Raw genomic sequence first — 18,152 nt, forward strand, 5'->3', positions numbered from 1 at the left:
AGTTTACTGACTGAGTCATTTCCCCAGCTCCACTGCATAATTGTCAAGAATGTAAAAGACTTCTGAGACACGAGTTTTTAGACAGTTACTCAGGGCACTAATCGTAGTGTGTTGGGTATTTCAAAGTGGCTACAATATAATGTCATATCTATGATATAGTATCATAATCTAGTAAATGGTAGTTTGTGAGAGATACTGATACTGAGACATCATCATAACTTTCTGTTAATCTATTGGCTTCTTATGGTTTACAGTTGTGTTTCTCCTGTTACTATATTACTAGTTACATTGACCTTCTTTACTAAACTCTCTCTTTTTTAATCCTTTTTATTTATGTGAATTCTTATCTGTGTGTGGCTAACTGTGTGTGAGTGCACGTAGTTGTGCAGGCCTGAAGAAGGCATCAGGATACCCTAGCCTGGGATGAACTTTAACATGGGTGCTGACAACTGAAGTTGGGTCCTTCAGAAGACCATTGTTTCCTCTTAACTGCCGAGCCCTTTCTCCAGCTCCCATTCAACTTTTATTATTATTGGCTAATCTCTTCCTGTCCCATTTGGATTAATCAGGGAAGGGGAAAGTGTCTTTGGCTGTTCAGTTTTACAGATTGTAATACAAACCCTTGCCCATAATTGCTTTCACTTATAATAAACTGGATCATCTTGTAAAGGTATTGTTTTCATTAGTACATTTTAATGACTTATTTTTTTTTCAAAACCCTGACAAACAGCATATCTTATTTGTCCACAGAGTTTCAGTGTGCACACAGGTGATTTTTCTCATTTCTCTTTAGAACAGTATGTTCCCCTGTGCCCATGTTGCGGGACCTGACACAGAACACTGCAGTCAGGTAAGTTTTCTAGAATTCAGAGCATTCATCCAGGGTACAGCTTAGATTTTTACAAGTGAATCTTAACAGATCTTTAATTTACAAGGAAATGGCAGTGTTAATTCACAGTTCTTTGAGATTGAGAGTCCTTGTGTTGCAGACCTCAGAGCAGAGCCTCTTGACTTTAAATTATGTATATTGTTAAGGTTACTGATTTAACAAGCATGCTTATCTGTTTTCTGGTTTCCCCTGACAACCTCTGATTCTTTCAGGATTAGAAAAGTGGGAGGTAGAAATGGGGTTTGTGAGTAGCATGTCATACAGAAGCAGGCAGACCTTTGTGCCCCAGTGGCTCACACTGCCTTACTTGTTATAATTATTACTATAATTGTGATTCTGCAGAATTAGAAAATAAAAATATGTAGTATATTTTACTTAAGATTAGCTGGAAAATTTATCTCTTACTTTAGCATCTTCTATTGAGTAAAAAATAAATAACATAATTTAACTGCTGTAAAGAAAAGCCAGCACTCTGTTTTTTGTTGTGGCATAATTGCAAATCTTGTTGCCAGAATTTTTGTTGTTATCATTTAGGCAAGACTAAAGCAGACACATTTAAGGATTTGGAAAATACATGATAATTCTTAGTCTTTTCTCCCTGACACATTGTTAAAATTGCTCATACTTTCAGGAAATACTTTAGATTTTAATTAAAATTTTTCATTGCAAAATGTTACCAGTTTAATTGGTGGCCTAAATGGATTTAATTAGTAGCTAATTGCCATTCTAAAAGGTCGTGTGTGTGTGTGTGTGTGTGTGTGTGTGTGTGTGTGTACACACACACTTTTTTCTCTGCTCCTTTTTATATACTTTGTTCTCGCTCTCTGTCTTCGTGTTCTTTTGTTAAGGGAGAAGTACAGACTTTAAAGCCATGCTCATAAGCCCATCACAAACAATCTGGCTCTGCCACATTTATTGTGGACACTGCATTAACCTGTGGGATCTCAGTCTCTCATTGGTGCCTCAGCCCAGTTAATTACATTAGTTTTCTTTTTGAATTGTCACAGTTTTGTTCGTATTAGTTGGGTTTTCTTCATTTTTCAAAGACCTTACTAACTAGCCCTCTAGAAACAGTTAATTCTACTCAAGCTTCTAATTAGGAAAGAGAACGTTTCCCAGAGGAGAGTTACAGAGCCGTGGATGAGTCTTGCAGTATGTTGGGGTGATAGATGGTGCTCTGCGGGTTCATTGTTTCTGAACCTGAAGGGCATTATAATGTTTGATATGAATGAGTCTCTGTGATCATTAAATTTACAAAACAAATCCAAGATCTAGGTGCAAATTCAGCTATATGTTGAAAGTTTAACTTCAAACATGGAACTTTTTGTGTTAATTTTGTAAAGATTTGTGGAAAACTTGAGCTAATTTTTATCTTTCAATGTAATTTTCAGCATTTTCCCTGAAATGGTGTTGAGACCATGATCCGGTTTTCTACAGTGGGGTGTGTGTGTGTGTGTGCGTGCACATATGCAAGTTGCAGTTACATTTGTTTGGTGAATGAAGACCAAAAAATAGAACCTTCCAGTCAGTGTCTACCTCCCGCTTGAGAAACTCTTTTCTCAGATTGACTTTGGATTGGTTCCTGTCATATCTGGTCTTATCTTTAGTATTGAGAAAGTGTGTTATTACACAAATTACTAGGGTACTTCAAGTTCACGTCTTCAGGAAGGGTTATTTTTCTTTTAATTGGATTGTGTATAATGGAATTTTAAATGTAACGATTACCACAGTATTTATAAGGCTCACAGCTGGCAGATAGGTAACTATGAATCCAAAGCCTGAAGGAAGTGGAATGCATACACTCAGCAGCAGATTGCATGGCGGAAACCACTGGGGAGGGTTTAGCTGACACTGCCTGCAGTCCTTTGTAGGACACTGAACTAGATAACCTCTCCTCATAGAATGTCACAATTCTGCAAACTCTTTAAGTGCTTTAAAATGTCAAGTGTATGAATCATCAAAACTTCCCTGCAAGAATAGTTTGCATTGCCATGCTGGGTTAGCATTAATCCCAGAGTGGATAGGGAAAGGTAGAAGAAAAATGAAGGTTGTCATTTGGAGTTTTCTCCCTGCTTTGAATAGAGTGCTCCCATTCTTAAACAGTAATGTTGAAATAGCATTTGTCAGAATAATTTCTTTTTGTTTTAAAATTTGTTATGAGACATGCAGGTACATGGTGAGCTCAGAGGGCGGGGTTGGGGAGGAGGTTGCACAAGCACATGTGCCTGTCAGAAGACAGCTCTGTGGAGTTGGGTCTTTTCTTCTACCTTCATGTGGGTTTCAGAGATTAAATTCCGATCACCAGGTTTGTGCAGTAAGTGCCTTTACCCTCTGCACCATTTTGACAGCTCCTAAGAATAATTCTTAAAATGAACTAAGTCAGAAGAGATGTCATGCATCTACAGGATCTTGTATGGTATACAAATAAATGTGCTAGTTTATTTTCAACGATATTTAGGATCTACACTTTTATTAATTTCACCTCTATCACATTTGTGAGGAAGTTAAAATGAGAGAAATACAACTGGAAGGAAGGGGTGTGTTATACTCTCAGCTGGTAGGAGGAAACCAATGTTGAATCAGCATGGTTACATCTATGTTAGGTAAAAGCAGGTGAAAATATTCTCAGGTGCATAGAGTTGCATGGAATAATGTAAATCTCAACATGGTTCTCTGACTTGGCTAAGCAGCCTTTTGAGTCTACAGGCTGGCCTGGTTTAGGTGCTTTTGTTTAAGGCTTTGTGGCAAGGGTCCTACCATACAGCTATAGGCCTTCTGCCACCGGCCATTTGTATACTGTCTTTCCTTTTCATTGGACCTAAAGTGAGGGTTCAGCTGTTGCTCTGCTTCCTCTTCCTGGATAAGTTGTGCACACCTGGTTTCTGTTTCTGGTTGTGGAGCTTGTAGATGGTCATCTGTATGTTTCTCTTCAGTGCTCTACCTGAACAATTTAAAAATAATAAACCTGAGAGAAGTGAAGGAATCTGAAATGTTTGGACCTGTATAACAGATCATCCGTAGCCAAAGATATATCAGTCGGTAACTGTGCTTGCCATTAAACCTGGTAGACTGGTTCAGTCTCTGAAGCCCACATGGAAGTAGAGAACCAGAAAACTACAAACTGTCTCTGTCCTTCATACTTGTGCCACAACAGTATATGTGCTGCTGCATAAACAAATATATCAATAGATGAAATGTTCTTTTAAAAGGCTTTTGAACTGTAATAGATTTTTTTCCTCTTTGGATCTTGCCTACTAGGTATTTTGCTTTCGGAAATAAGTTTGTGCTGTGGCTAACGTTACCACATTGGAAACTACATTTCTAAAAAAACCATGAAAGAACTTTTAAAGGAATTATTTAAAATTGTAGAAGTCTTTAACTTTAGGAGAAAGACTATTCTTACTGTGGCCTCAGATATTCAAAGAAAAGAATGGTTTAGTCTTTAAGATTATCCTTGCCCCCTGAATTAGAATGTCAGAATTTACTCTTAGGTACTTTTTCTCTTTCTAAATGATTTGTACTATCTTAATATAAAAATTATTGTGTGGGTGTGGCTCTGAGAGGAGTTTGGGGAATTATTTTCTATATTGGCTTAAAATTTTTTTCCTTCAGAGCCTAAGTATGGAAGTTGAACATTTTAAACACTTAAAGCAACGGTACATAAAGTTACTTGCATATTTTTTGTAAATAAGTGTATCTCTCTTCCCAAATGCTAGTCTGAGCTCTTAACCAAATCTCATTGTTACCTCAGTAAGTGCGTGCTGGTGCACGCCTTTATCCAGAGCTTAGGAGGCAGAGGCAGGCAGACTTCTTGAGTTTGAGGCCAGCCTTGTCTACTGATTTAGAGGAAATGATCTTTCGCACCCAGGACTGTTTTCTCTTCCTGGGAGCTTATTCTTTGGCTGGCTTTCTTCATTATTCTAGTTTCAGGTCATCCCACAGGTAACTTGCTGGTACATTTGCATCTCAGCCTCTCATTTGAACTGGAACATCATTCTGGTCTCATCTCCACATTGCATGTGCTTCCTGACGAGCTCCACATTATCTCAGATGCCTAGTGAAGGCTCTCGCCTAAACTTGCTAGGTGTTTTCCACATGACAATAAAGACTGGAGAGTTTAGACATTTGTTGTATGTACTGTAGAATAGTACTAGCTTTGTGTGTTCCTTGGGAGAATTTGGTAAGTACATTATTTTTGTAGGGTTTACAGTTCTCATAGATCTCTATTGAGAAGGACTACTTCAATTAAATTAAGCTTTTCTTTGGTCTTGGGAAGAAGACCATGTCTCTGTTCCCTTTAAAAAAATACCTTAATTGAAATCTTTGACTTGTGTTTACTTGTGAGTGTACTGCAGGTGATATAGTTTTTTTGGGGCTGTGCACAACACAACTTTAAAAATTCCCTGTAAATGCAGTATACCACTGTATGCACCACATTTCTTTATCATTATTTTTGTACAAGGCTATATTAGTGACTGTATCTTGTTTATTGAGAATATTGCTGCAGTAGATGTGGAGATGTAGCCATCTTTTTGTTTCTTTTAGTTATATACCTGGCAGTGGGATTGCCTTATAGGCATTGTGTCTTTTAGGGTTTTTTTGTTTGTTGTTGTTGTTGTTGTTGTTGTTGTTGTTTTGTTTTAGAATTGTAAAACTTTTCCCATAATGGAGCTATAACATGTGTTCCCACAGTATGTGAGAGTTCCTTGTCCATCTTGAGGACTCAGGAGGCTCAGGCAGGAAGAACAAGAGTTTATGGCCAGTTGGGTTGTGTTTGTAGTGACCAGCAGTTAAACCTACTAGAAAAGGGAAAATACTTCAGGATTTGGAGTAGGCAAAGATTATTTTTTAAAAATGAGATCCTAAATTCACAGACCACAAAGCAGCAGCAGTAACTCAAGCCTACTGTTTAAAAAAAATTAACCATTTTTAAAAATCCCCTTTCTAGATCCTCATCAACATTTGTTACTTTTTGTCTTTTTAATAGTAAAGCTGTAATACTGAATTGGAAGGACTTCTGGTTGATTTGAATTCCTTGCTGACTTGTGACTCTGTTTCCCTCATATAATTGCTAGCCATTTGTCTTGTCTTTTGAGAGATATCCACTAGCCTTTAAATTTTGTCATTTCATTACATAATCTGGGTATTATAGCTTCTGTCTGGTTAATAGTTTGCATATACTTACTTCCATTCAATAAATAATCTTTACCTACTCTAAATCCTGAAGTATTTTTCCTGTTCTAGTAGTTTTATAATCACTGGTCATATATTTGTATCTTTTGAGTTAATTGTTTAAGGTGAAACATGGTGGCTAGCTTTTATTTTTCTGCATATGTATATACATTTTCCCAACATTATTTGTTGAGCATTGTATGTTCTTATACCTTTGTCAAACTCAGGTGGCTGTGAAGACACAAATTAATTTCTGAAGTTTTTGTCATGGTCTGCTGGTTTCTGTGTCTGCATTTTGAAGTCAAAGTCTGTGGCATGTCAGCTTTGTTTGGTTTTGCTCAGGATGCTTTATTTGCTATGGATCCCATGTTGATTATGTGATTATTCTTCATAATACTATGAAGAGTGGTATTTGTAGTTTCATGGCTATTGTTTTATACCTTTAGACTGCTTTTGGTAATATGAACATTATAGCAATATTAAAGGCTGTTTCTTGAGCTTGGGATACATCTCTACCTTTTTGTATATCGTGAACTTTTTGTCACTGTCATCATTTTGATAGCAGATATATTTTACTTTCTTAGTTTAATTTATTCCTAGTTTTTCCTCCTTTAAAACATTGAATATTGGGGATGATACGGCCTCTAAAAAATGCTTTTTATGTGTGTGTGCTTGAATGTTTGTGCAAGTACCTGAGGATGTTAGAAGCAGATGCTGGATCCTCTGGAACTAGAGTTATAGTGGTTGTGAGCTGCCTGGTGTGGGTACAGGTCCTCTGCAAAGAGCAGCAAGTGCCTTGAACTGCTGAGCCATTTCTTTTAGCCATACGAGACTGCTTTTTTAAAATTTGTTTTTCAGCAAGAGTTTGTTAGTAATTGGGGGTTGGGGGGATTGTCTCTCTTTCTCCCCTCTCTTTTCTCTCTCTTTCTCATTGTGTGTGTGTGTGTTGATTTTTATATCCTGTATCCTTACCAGATTTATCAGTTCCATTGGGTTTTTGGTAGTCTTCGGGGGATTCTCTATATAAGAGCATTTAATCTGACAACAGTGTTAGCTGGCTTATGATTTTTTTTCTACTTGGGATGATGTTTATCTCTTTGTCTTACTTTATTACCATAGCAAAATTATGTTAGATATGAGTGTTGATCTTTGTATTTTCCCATCTATCAGAGGAAACACTCAACCTTTTCCCTTTAAAGCTTAAAGTTGGTTGTGCTTTTTCATACATAGCCTTTGTTATGTTGGCATATTTTCCTGCTGTGCTGAGGGTTTTTATCATGAAAGAATGTTGGATTTTATTGGGTACATTAATTAAGAGGATCATACTGTTTTGCCTTTCACTTTGTTAATGGAATGCTGCCTTAGTTACTTTCTTGTTGCTATGATAGAATCCCTGAAACAAGAGGATAGATTATTTGAGCTTACGGTTTTAAATAGTTTGGGCCATAGCTGTTTGGCCTCACAAACTTGGGCAAAACATTATGATGATGGAAATGTGAAGCAGAGGAGAGTTGTTTTATTTCATGACTAACCAGGAAACAGAATGTTGTAGGAAGTAGCCATAAATGCATATTCACAAGGACCCGCTCCCCACTGACCTGCTTCCTCCAGGTAGTCACCTCCTGGTTTCTACAACCTCCACAAATGGTGTAACCGTGCAGTAGCGATCCAAGTTCAAATCATGAGTGTATGAAGGACATTGCATATTCAAACCATCCCAGAGGCACTACCTTTATTGACTTGTAAGAATGTTCTTGCATCTCTGGGATAAACCCGATGTTTGATCTTTTCGATGTGCTGTCAGAATCGGCTTGACAGGATTTTGTTGACAATTTTTATATATGTGTTCATCAGAAATACTAGCTTGTATGCTACTTTTGCGATATGTCTTTATATGTAACTTGGTGTTTGATTAATTCTAGCCTCATAGAATAAATTGTGACATAGTCTCTTTTTTCAGTCTTTTGGAATGGTTTGAGTAAGATTGGTTTTAATTTCAGGTGTTTTGTAGATTTCTGCAGTATCTTTTTCTGCCATTCCATAATTAGTCTCACTTATTGTACCTTAAATTGCAGCCCCTTGTGTTTTCCTTGATCCCCTGATAAAAGAATTCCCTTGTTCCCCCCCTCTCCCTCATTCATGTACACCTTGGTTTATAGGAGGCAGGTGAACACATAGCTTTAACTTGTCATCTGTTCTGTGTCTTTTATTGCATGTCTACTCTCCTTATTTGTAAGACAACTATGAAACATTCTTTATTTCTCAGTTTAGAAGGGGAGATAGCTTGGTGCCTAATCAGTCTGTGTCCAGACTGCCACCCTGATGTGTGTATAATTGGAAACCTAGCAGATTGGAAACATACTGAAGGAAGTATGTCAGCTGTTAGGAGACTGAGTACCTGAGAGAGTATATAGCAGTGTTTCCCTCCTTGTGTTTGCAAAGCCCCGGTGACAGCAAACACATAATTTCTGTGTTCAGTACACTATTCTGAGACATTTTACTGCTGGTCCTGTTTTGTCCTCCTTCCACCTAGCCTAGTAAGACACACTAGAGATAAAGAGAGTCGTAAGTAAACGGAAGATGAACCAACTGACTAAATGAAGTATTGTTCAGTGGTTTCTTGTACTTGTGCTAATTTTTATTTTAAGTGTGATTTGTGTATTTAAAATACGCAATTGAGGTCTCAGTATGGGTAAGTTTTTTTTTTCTTCTGTAACACATGGATCCTAATTGTAAAAATGGTGAAACTGAACAAGAAAGAAAAGAATTAGCTGACTCAAAATATCAGCTAAATGATTCAGTTAAAAAAAAATTACTGACTATAACAACCTCAATCCTAAGAGTAATTTGGAAAAATATTAAAAAGATAGGATTGACAAGAAGATAGTGATTATACAGAGAAAATCATAGATAATAAATTGAAACATGTTTGTTCTATTGTGTTTATATTTTGCCCATGTCATATTTTGCTGTTTTTTTAACCTGTCTTCCAAGAATGAACCTTTTTTCTTTAATAAGCTGAAATTCACACATTTAGATTATAAATTACAACATGCTGAATAAGGATGTCATAAGCATTCTTGAGTATAAACCTGATATATAACTAAACTTCTAGAATGGCCATCGCTGAGTCAGAAGAAAGACTTGGATATATACCTAACAATTTAGGGGGCTATGTATACACACCTACCACCACCAGAAAGGGAATTTAATTGAATTATTCAGTATAGCTTTAAGTGTTAACCAAAACTTTATTAGATTAGGGTGTGTGATGTTTAGTGTTGCTCTTAATGTTTGTTTCCCCTCATTGGTTGCTGTCTTTATTAGGGTTTCTATTGCTGTGATGAAAGACCATGATCAAAGCAACTTGGGGAGAAAGGGTTTATTTAGTTTACACTTCATGTCACTTTTCATCATCAAAGGAAGTTAGGACAGGAATTCAAAAAGGGCAGGAACTTGGGGGCAGGAGCTGATGGAGAGGCTGTGGAGGAATGTTGCTTTCTGACTTACTCAAGCCTGCTTTCTTGTAGAATCTGGGACCACCAGCTCAGTATTGGCACCACCCTTGGTAGGCTGGGTCTTCTCCCATCGATCACTAATTAAGAAAATGTCCCACAGGCTTGCCTACAGCCTGATCTTATGGAGGCATTTTTTTAATTGAGGTTCTCTCCTGTCAGATGACTGTAGCTTGTGTCAAGTTGCCATAAAACTGTCTAGCACACTTGATTATCAAATATTTGTGTACACATTTTATATTTTGTTATAAGTTTTCTCAGCATTTCCAGTATTACACTGGAAATTCTTAAGAATTGGGATAATGTCTTCTTATTTTTCTGTGATCATTTACAGTTATCTAGAAGCTGGCTCTTTCTATAGAGAAAGTTACCTGAAGACAATGCAATAGAGATCAGAGGTAGTTTGCTAAGGAAGATATTTAACCATTTGACAAAATCATTGTCTACGATAACAATTTGGACAGTTTTCAGTTTTAGTTATTCTGGTTAGACATCTTTGTTTAGTGTCTTTGTTTCCTTGAAAATTAAAACCAATGACACCATCAGATCATTCAGTTTTTCGTTGTTCTCTTTCAGTATTAATTTTAAAGATCCACAGTTTGCTGAAGATTATGTTTTTAAAGCTGCAATGCTTCCAGGAGCAAGGTAACAACAGTAAACTACCTACCTAAGACGTGTGTTTTGTGGCAGTGTTCATCCCTGTATCCTAAATAGTGTATTTTTAAATGGCCAGAAAGCCAGCAACAGTTCTGAAACCTGGTGACTGGGAAAAATCCAGCAATGGGCGGCAATGGAAACCTCAGCTTGGCTTTAACCGAGACCGGCGGCCTGTTCACCTGGACCAGGCGGCCTTTAGAACTTTAGGGTAAGTTGTGTAATTCCTGTTTGTATATTATGAGGTTTTTGTTATTGTTTTCTTGAGTTATTCCATAAACAAGTCAGTATTACTGCTACAGATATTTAAGAGATGACACAGCATACCACTTTGTATCTAGATTAGTGATTTTGATAATCATCTTTTTCCTCCTCTTCCTGCCTTGTCTGTGTCTGTCTGTCTGTCTGTCTGTCTGTGTATATATCTCTGTCTCTATTGAGACAGTATCTCTCTGTAGCATTGGCCTGGAACTCACTACAGAGATCAAACTGACTTTAAACACCCAGAGATCCACTTGCCTCTGCCTTCAGAGTGCAGATTAACTTCTTTTTTAGATGTTCACCTCTGTATTTCCTATGTGCTGATGATATGTTGCATGAAGAGTATATTCTCCTAACAGGTTTTTATCTAGTTTTCTAACAGACAAAGGAATGAAATATTGTCTTTACTGTCAAGTTTTGGATTTGTTATGTATTATTACAAGAGTGTCTTTATGAAGTGTTAGCCAATACATTCATTAAATAAATAATTGATGACGTGTTAACCAATACATTCATTAAATAAATAAAACAAAGGCACTAGGCTCTTAAATTAGTGTTTACTTATGCATGAAAGGTGGTATATCATTGATGTTTGCATTGCCAATGTTTTGCCAGCTAAGATGTTTATTTGGTCATCTGTATTTCCTATATAAATTTGTGGTTTTTATCTTTTACCCTTATTAGCTTTTGAATTGTTTTTCTTAGCTATAGAAGAAACTATGTTTAGAGGACTTTGAAACAACGAAAGTTCAGGCTGGGATTAAAAATAGATGGTCTGGGGTGGGTGTGGTAGCACATGCCTATGGTACTTGGAAAGCTCAGGCAAGATCACAAGTCGGAAGCCAACTCAGGCTACAAAGCAAGACCCTGTTTCAAAGCAGCTTGCTGGAGGAAATGTTAATAACTCACAATTCAGGAATTAAAATAACTCATTTATAGGTATTTTGATGTTAATGAGACACCTAAAAAGTGAAAAGGTAATTCAGGCAGAAAGTTTCTAGCAGCATGTAATTTATATATCAAATAATAGAAAATTGTGGCTTAGAGGTTAAGAGTAGGATTCCTTTTTTTCTAAGCTTCTTCCTGTATTTATAAAAGTTACTATACCGTCTACATGTCAGTTCCCTAATATGTAAAGTGGATAATAATTGCACCTACCTCATGATGACAAGGTGGTGGCTAAGTAGAGTTCTGAGTTTCAAAGATATTTTATCTAAATTCTTATTACTTGGAGCTTACCTCGAGAAAATAGTTTTAAGTAGCATAGCTGTACACGTAATGTCTTGGTCACCGACATATGTAATACTAGCTCTAAATGAGAAAAGGTTTAGTAAAATATGAGACATTAACATAGTGAAATAGTCTAAAGCTTTTATGCTATTGCTATTAAGAGTAATGAAAACCACCTGGCAGTATTTGAGATGGTAAATTGAAATAGCAAAATATAGAATAGTGATTAGTAGTGACAGCAACTGAACAAATACTATGCACATCTTAATGTGGTAGATGAACATTTCCTATCACCATTACAATTGTGTATAGTTTGGAACCTTAGTTTAATTTCAAACCCCATTTTTATATTAATCAGGTCTAACAATAAAGAGGAAACTACCAATGTTTGATTTGTCAGCTTAACATATTAGTATAATCTCTGTATATAGCTCTCTCTGTTTTCTTATGTAAGGGTCTCTTTTACAGCCATGTTACACCAAGAGGCTCGGGAACGAGTGTTTATACGAACACTACACTACCACCTGCCAATTACCAGGGGAACACTTACAGGCCACTGCTGAGAGGTCAAGCTCAGATCCCAAAACTTATGTCAAGTAAGTTTTTACTGATTGGTCATTGTATATTCTAAATAAACTACGACAGCAAAGGTTGCTTTCCCATCCTCACTGCCAAGAAAGATTGTTGCTTTGATTTAGAGATAGAATTAAACATTGCTAGAAGACTTGTAAGAGAATACTTTATACAAATTCTTTCAATTACTTTCTGTCTTGTTTGTATTTAGCTTACTGAATAAGGTGAACTGAATCTTCCTTTTCTTTATTTATAAACCTATTTCTGAGTTAACCTATGCAGGAAGAGGTATGTGTTTATCCATTGATAACTAAAGTATTCAAACAGTTAAATAGGTTTATTAGATATAAAATAGTGATCATTTAGATGCTGATAGACAAAAGTATTCCTATCTTGGACCAAATTGTATGTTAGTTTTACCAAACATAAAGCCAGGTGTTAAGTAGTAATATCTCTCATCTGAAAAAACCTTGGCCTCTTTCACCTCTCAAAACCTGAGTTATAAATAGTTGATAATGCTAACCATAAAGGAAGTAGTATATTTTGATTTCCATAGTAGTGAAGGAAAATAGTTGAGTGTTACATATGCTATTTACCACTGATTTTAATTTTATTCCTACTTAATGCTACATTTGAGATCCATGGCTGTGCTTGTTCATCAGGAAGATACAGATCATGGGCCAGGTTCTCTAAACTATCTTCATATAGTTGCTACCCAACCAGACAAGGACAGCATGGGGGAGAAAAGCATTGGCAAGAAACTAGCATTTGTTATGTTTGAGGGGCATTGACACTTAAAATCTATGTTTTTAATGTTTGTAGTATTTTATAAATTAAATTCCAAAAGAAGGGTGGGAGCTGGGGATTTGGCTCAACAGCAGAGCCCTTATCTTTCTTGTCAGGGTTCTGTGTTTGATCTCTGCTACGACCTGGAATAAAAAGTGCTGCTTTAATGCAGAAAACATAAAAATCTTTAAATCTCTCCCTTCTTCCTTTCACTTCTCTACTTTCCAACTCAATTGTTATTACTATTGTTTGTTTATTTTTGAGGTAAGGTTTTGTTAGCCAGTATATAGCCCTGCTTGGCCTCAGAGTTACAGAAAATTTTCTGTTTTAGATTTCTGATGTATTCACCACACCAGACTTAAACCACTCTTGATCCGAATAATACCTCAGTGCTGTATGCCACAGAGCCAGGCGTTACTTTTAGGTATGCTGAGTAGCTAGCTGTTAGAGTGCCAGCTGCTAAAGTAGGTAATTGTTAGAAGTGTCTGTGCTCTGTGCCTGTCATGGTTTTAATGTTAGTTGATTTATAAACCATTTTCTAACTTAAAGCACAGACGTTTGGATATAGGACATGAGAAGAAATAGGTTCTGAAGGTCTCATTTCTCTCAGGACTCACTTGTTATCAGGTATGGTGTCTGATTGTGTGACTTTGCTGGTTTGCATGACTCTCTGAAATTGATTACAATGCCATCACTCTCAGAGGACATGGTTCAAATCCCAGCACTTATGTGGTAGCTCACAGCCATCAGTAACTCCAGTTTCAGGGAATCTGCTATTTTCTTCTAGACTTTGACAGCATAGCACGCACATTGTAGACAGATGTGTGAAAGTAAAACATCCATAACAGATAAATAAAAATAAATCTTAGCACACGCGCATGCGTGCACGCACACAGGAAAAGCATAATACCAAAACTTAGTTGCTTTGGGTTTACTAGCATACATCCTAGCAGATTGGTGGAACAAAGGTGGGAGTAAGATTCCACAAATTTGAGGTCAGACTGAGTCACAGAGGGAGACCTTGTTTCAACAAAACCCAAACCCACAAAACAAAGTGTAAAATATCCCTCTTTGGTAAGTGCTAGCCTAGGTTAGTGGTGCTTTGCTTAACAGGAGTTCATAACCCATAGAACATCACTAATTATAAATTATAAATTTGAAGTTTTGGTTAGAAACTGTTTTATTTTAGTAAAATTGAAAACTAAGCCACTTAACTTTTCAAAAGCATTTTTCGTGTCATAATTATTTTATTTAATATGGTATGGTGTAAAATACACTGAAGATGAACCATTTGGTCAAAGTGCCTCTTCTATCAGCTGGTGTCTCTTATTGTTGGTCTTTAGTTTACCTTTAATGTGACAGCTTGGGTCACATTATATATAATTAATTCTTTGTTTTTTGATAACTTTTTGGAATCGGGTGTAGACCTGAGTAGTCAATATGAATAAAGCATCAGGTTTTGCATTCTAGAGAAAGTGGCACGTGACTTCTCTTCATTTTGATCAGCAAACTTGTCACTTATCTGCATTTGAAAAGTGACTTGTTATTATTGCAATCAGTTAACGTGAAATCTTTTCTGTGATTGCCATGCTGATTAAGTAAATTGTCACTTGAGAAACTGTTGTTGAAGCTGGTTTATGTGGCCTTAGAGCTCTAGAAAAGGGATACTACCTTTTTAAAGACCAAAGGAAAAATATTAACTGCCCCTTCCTTGTTCTTGTGCCTTCTGAAGTGCAACTCATTGTCTCGTAGGTTTTTTTCCTCCCACTCAAAAAGATCTTCTGTTAGAGTCATACAAATGAATGGTAATAAGTGTGTTTTACTGTCTGCTTCATTACTTATAAGCCAAGAAATATTTCTACTTTATGAATACTTAAGAGCTATGTGTATTACTTAGAGCTACATGAAAAAATTTGTTTAAAGGTGGCTTTGAAAATATTTGTGGCTGTTTTTTACTTTTCTTTTTGGATTAAAAGCAAAGAATGTTTAATAATATATGAGAGAAAAATTTTAAATTTTATATTATTAGTTCAAGTTTTAGCAAAACACTATTTTTGCTAATGTTAAGATTATGTGAAAAAGGGTTGTTCTGAAAATGAGAATTAAATATGGAAGCACTTGATGTACCTGCAAATGGTGACATGGGAATGAATGTTTGTCACTATTTTCTAGCACTTATAGACTGTTAGGAAATGCTCGCCCTTGATGCTTCTGTGTTACTGTATTAGTTCTTAAAAATAATCTTATGGTTAATTTAATGTACATCATGTTTGAATTTAATATATGTGAAGAGATGGTTGAGATGCCATTATCCTCCAATTACATACTTTCTAGGAGAAAATAAACATTTTCCCCCTTCATTTTCAGAAAACATTAGGGTAAATGGCTCTTGAAAGTTTATTTTAATGTGCATATGTCCTTTTCATTGCCTTTAGTTGATCTTGAATAAATCGGGTTTTCATGTGAAAGCTTTTCTAAGTATTGTGTAGGGTATGCATTCTGTGGTTATTAGGATACACCATGGAACCAGACTTAGAGAATGAAGTCTTAATGATAAACATGTTTCCAGGGTGAAGCGCAGGCATGCAAAGTAGAGCTGAACAGCATCTGAATCAGTCATTCTGGTGGTTTGGTTTTGTTTACTTTTGTCGGTCTTTTACCTAATTTTGTAAATGTAAAGACATAAAAAATACAAGTTTTTAAACATTTTAACGGATTCTTACTAATTTTTGTATACCATCTGAATAGGTCATTGGTCGTCAAGTTTAACGAAGAAATCAGAAAAAGTACAAATAATTTATTTTAATTTTCAGTGGTCTATTTTCTCATAGATTGCAGGTCATTGTTTAGTAAATGTCCTAAGTTTTCCATCTAAGGAAGCCTCACAAAGGAAACAATTGTCATTCTTATATGAATTTCTAGGCTTTACCTGTTTAAGATTTCCTTTGGGGTTAAAGTTTAGTTCACTTGGTAATTGGTCCTGCCTAAAGCCCTGGGCTCCATTTTTCAGCACCATATTTACCAGGCATGGTCCTGTAGCTCACTCTAATACCAAACAAATAGAGGCAAGAGGATCAAAAGTTCAAGGTCATCTTGGCTACTTAGATTATGAGGCTAGCCTGAGATACATGAGACCCTGTCTCAAAAGATAAGATAAAATACTGATTTTTCTGACAATTTCTAGTCTGAATCATTCTGGTCCCAGAATAAGGAACTTTGTTCTCCCATTTCTGTGACCTGCATAATTAGCTTCCAGAATTTCCACTGAGGTTTTGAGCCCTATTTTACATCTTTGGACCATTTGGAAGCTTTTTCTACATTGTGACTCAGCTTTACTGCTAGTGATATCATTTTTAAGCAGTAAAACAGGATATAATTCAGCTAGAGAGACTACTTGCTTTTCTGGTGAAGGACTTCCTCTCCTTTTTGAAAGAGGAGCCCCCTAGTTTGGTGCTGGAAACTGTGCAGGTTGGTACCAGTTATTGGGTAGTATGGCCATATCTAGAGAACAACCCCAGGCTGGCTTTCTCAGACCTGTGGAGCAGGGCAGGAAGCTCAGAGCAGAGGATGCCAGCTGTGTCATGCTACAGTCATCAGTTATCACATACTTTAACTTGGCCCATTTGTGCTTTATAAAAAAGTTAAAAGCATTAATCCTTTTGGATTCTTTTTCTTTTGTAATACCAAATTGTACATTTTTGGTTTTTAACTAGGTCTAAGCTTTCGTTTCTTCTTTTAGAAAGCAATTTTGAAAAGCATGGTTTTAGTTTGTGTTTCCATTACACTGTATGCCTGAAAATGTTTTGGTAAGCTGTGTTCTTGCTCCTGGTAGTCTGGAGGTGGCCACTGTCCTCACATAGTGAATGCACAACTTTTAGACCTAGCTGTTTTAATCAGGTCACATCAGATCATGCTAGAGGCAGATGATAACTGGAAGGCAGAAGTCAGGAGCAGTGGTTGGTTGATACTACCCTCTTTGAGTGTTTTAAATGTGAATGCTGAGCCTGACCAGGACTTGATGGACCTTTCCTTCATTGTAATGTTCAGTTTATGTAGGAGAGCAGCAGCCATTTGGTTTTATCTAAGTAGATAAAACTGCCAGTTCTGCTTTGCAATAATGGGGTGGGGGTGGGGGGTTGATGATGAGGAAACTACAGAAAAATAGGGGGTTCTTTCATTAGCTTTTCTCGATGGTATGTTTTGGAAAGATTGTATGCTTTCTATTTGATGGTGTTGCAGTTGGCACACTCATGAGACAAGTGTCATAGTTCCATTAGAATTAATCCTACTAGTTCAGTGTACAGTCATGAAAAAGGCTGAGATCCTTTCTTTTTTTTTTATAACATTTAAAGTACACATAAAAAGTCTATGTATGTGATACATAGCCACGCACTACAGGAAGTGAGAGAGAAGTGTAAGTATAGCTAAGGTTGTTACCAAAACTGCCTTGTTAGCCACAAAAATATAACCAGCGAGAGTCTGTGCTAATTCTTTCTGTTGGTTATTTTCCATTAATGGCTAATTCTGATTCTGGCTCGCTTACTTGGTTTACATGCTATCTCCTTCCTTTTTCAGGGACTTTGAATTATAACCCATGTTGGCAGGTGATGGTAGACGCTTTCGCAAGCATTTTGTCAACTCCTCCCATTTATTTTCCAGATATGAGGCCCCAAGATTCCTGGCGAGGTCCTCCTCCTCTTTTCCAGCAGCATAGATTTGAGAGGTAATGCTAAATAAAGCTTTTGTGCTTTAGATGCTTCCTGTATTGATATCTGGGGTATGCTGCTTACTTATAAACCAAACGTACCTGGTTGGAAAGAATGCTTTTTCTCACCTCAAATATTTTTTTTGCACTTGTTTTTAGGAAATATGTAATCAATCCTTTGTTAAATGCTCTTGTTTATATAGTTTCCTGCGTTTCTTGATTTTCTTGGACTTTATCTTATTGATGCATTGAGGTAGTCTAAAAAAATGCAACACAGAGCTTAAAATTGTATTAGGTTTTTGTCAAGCTAAACAAATTTCTCTTTAGCAGGGTTGTGCAGTTTAATGAGGCATAACTAATGGTGTTC

At 36.5% G+C, this 18,152-nt stretch overlaps 1 protein-coding gene across 2 annotated transcripts in view; it reads left to right on the top strand.

The window, feature by feature from the left end:
• The window catches only part of Xrn2 (5'-3' exoribonuclease 2), a 64,725-nt gene that overhangs the window by 37,505 nt on the left and 9,068 nt on the right, over positions 1-18,152 (top strand). For both annotated transcript variants that reach the window (XM_021183010.2, XM_029470951.1), the window contains 5 exons: positions 794-850; positions 10,153-10,221; positions 10,310-10,441; positions 12,190-12,317; positions 17,740-17,803. In XM_021183010.2, the coding sequence (XP_021038669.1) occupies positions 794-850; positions 10,153-10,221; positions 10,310-10,441; positions 12,190-12,317; positions 17,740-17,803 (450 nt within the window). The remainder of the gene's footprint in view (positions 1-793; positions 851-10,152; positions 10,222-10,309; positions 10,442-12,189; positions 12,318-17,739; positions 17,804-18,152) is intronic.

Source organism: Mus caroli, chromosome 2, assembly GCF_900094665.2.
Source record: "Mus caroli chromosome 2, CAROLI_EIJ_v1.1, whole genome shotgun sequence".
Classification (NCBI taxonomy): domain Eukaryota; kingdom Metazoa; phylum Chordata; class Mammalia; order Rodentia; family Muridae; genus Mus; species Mus caroli.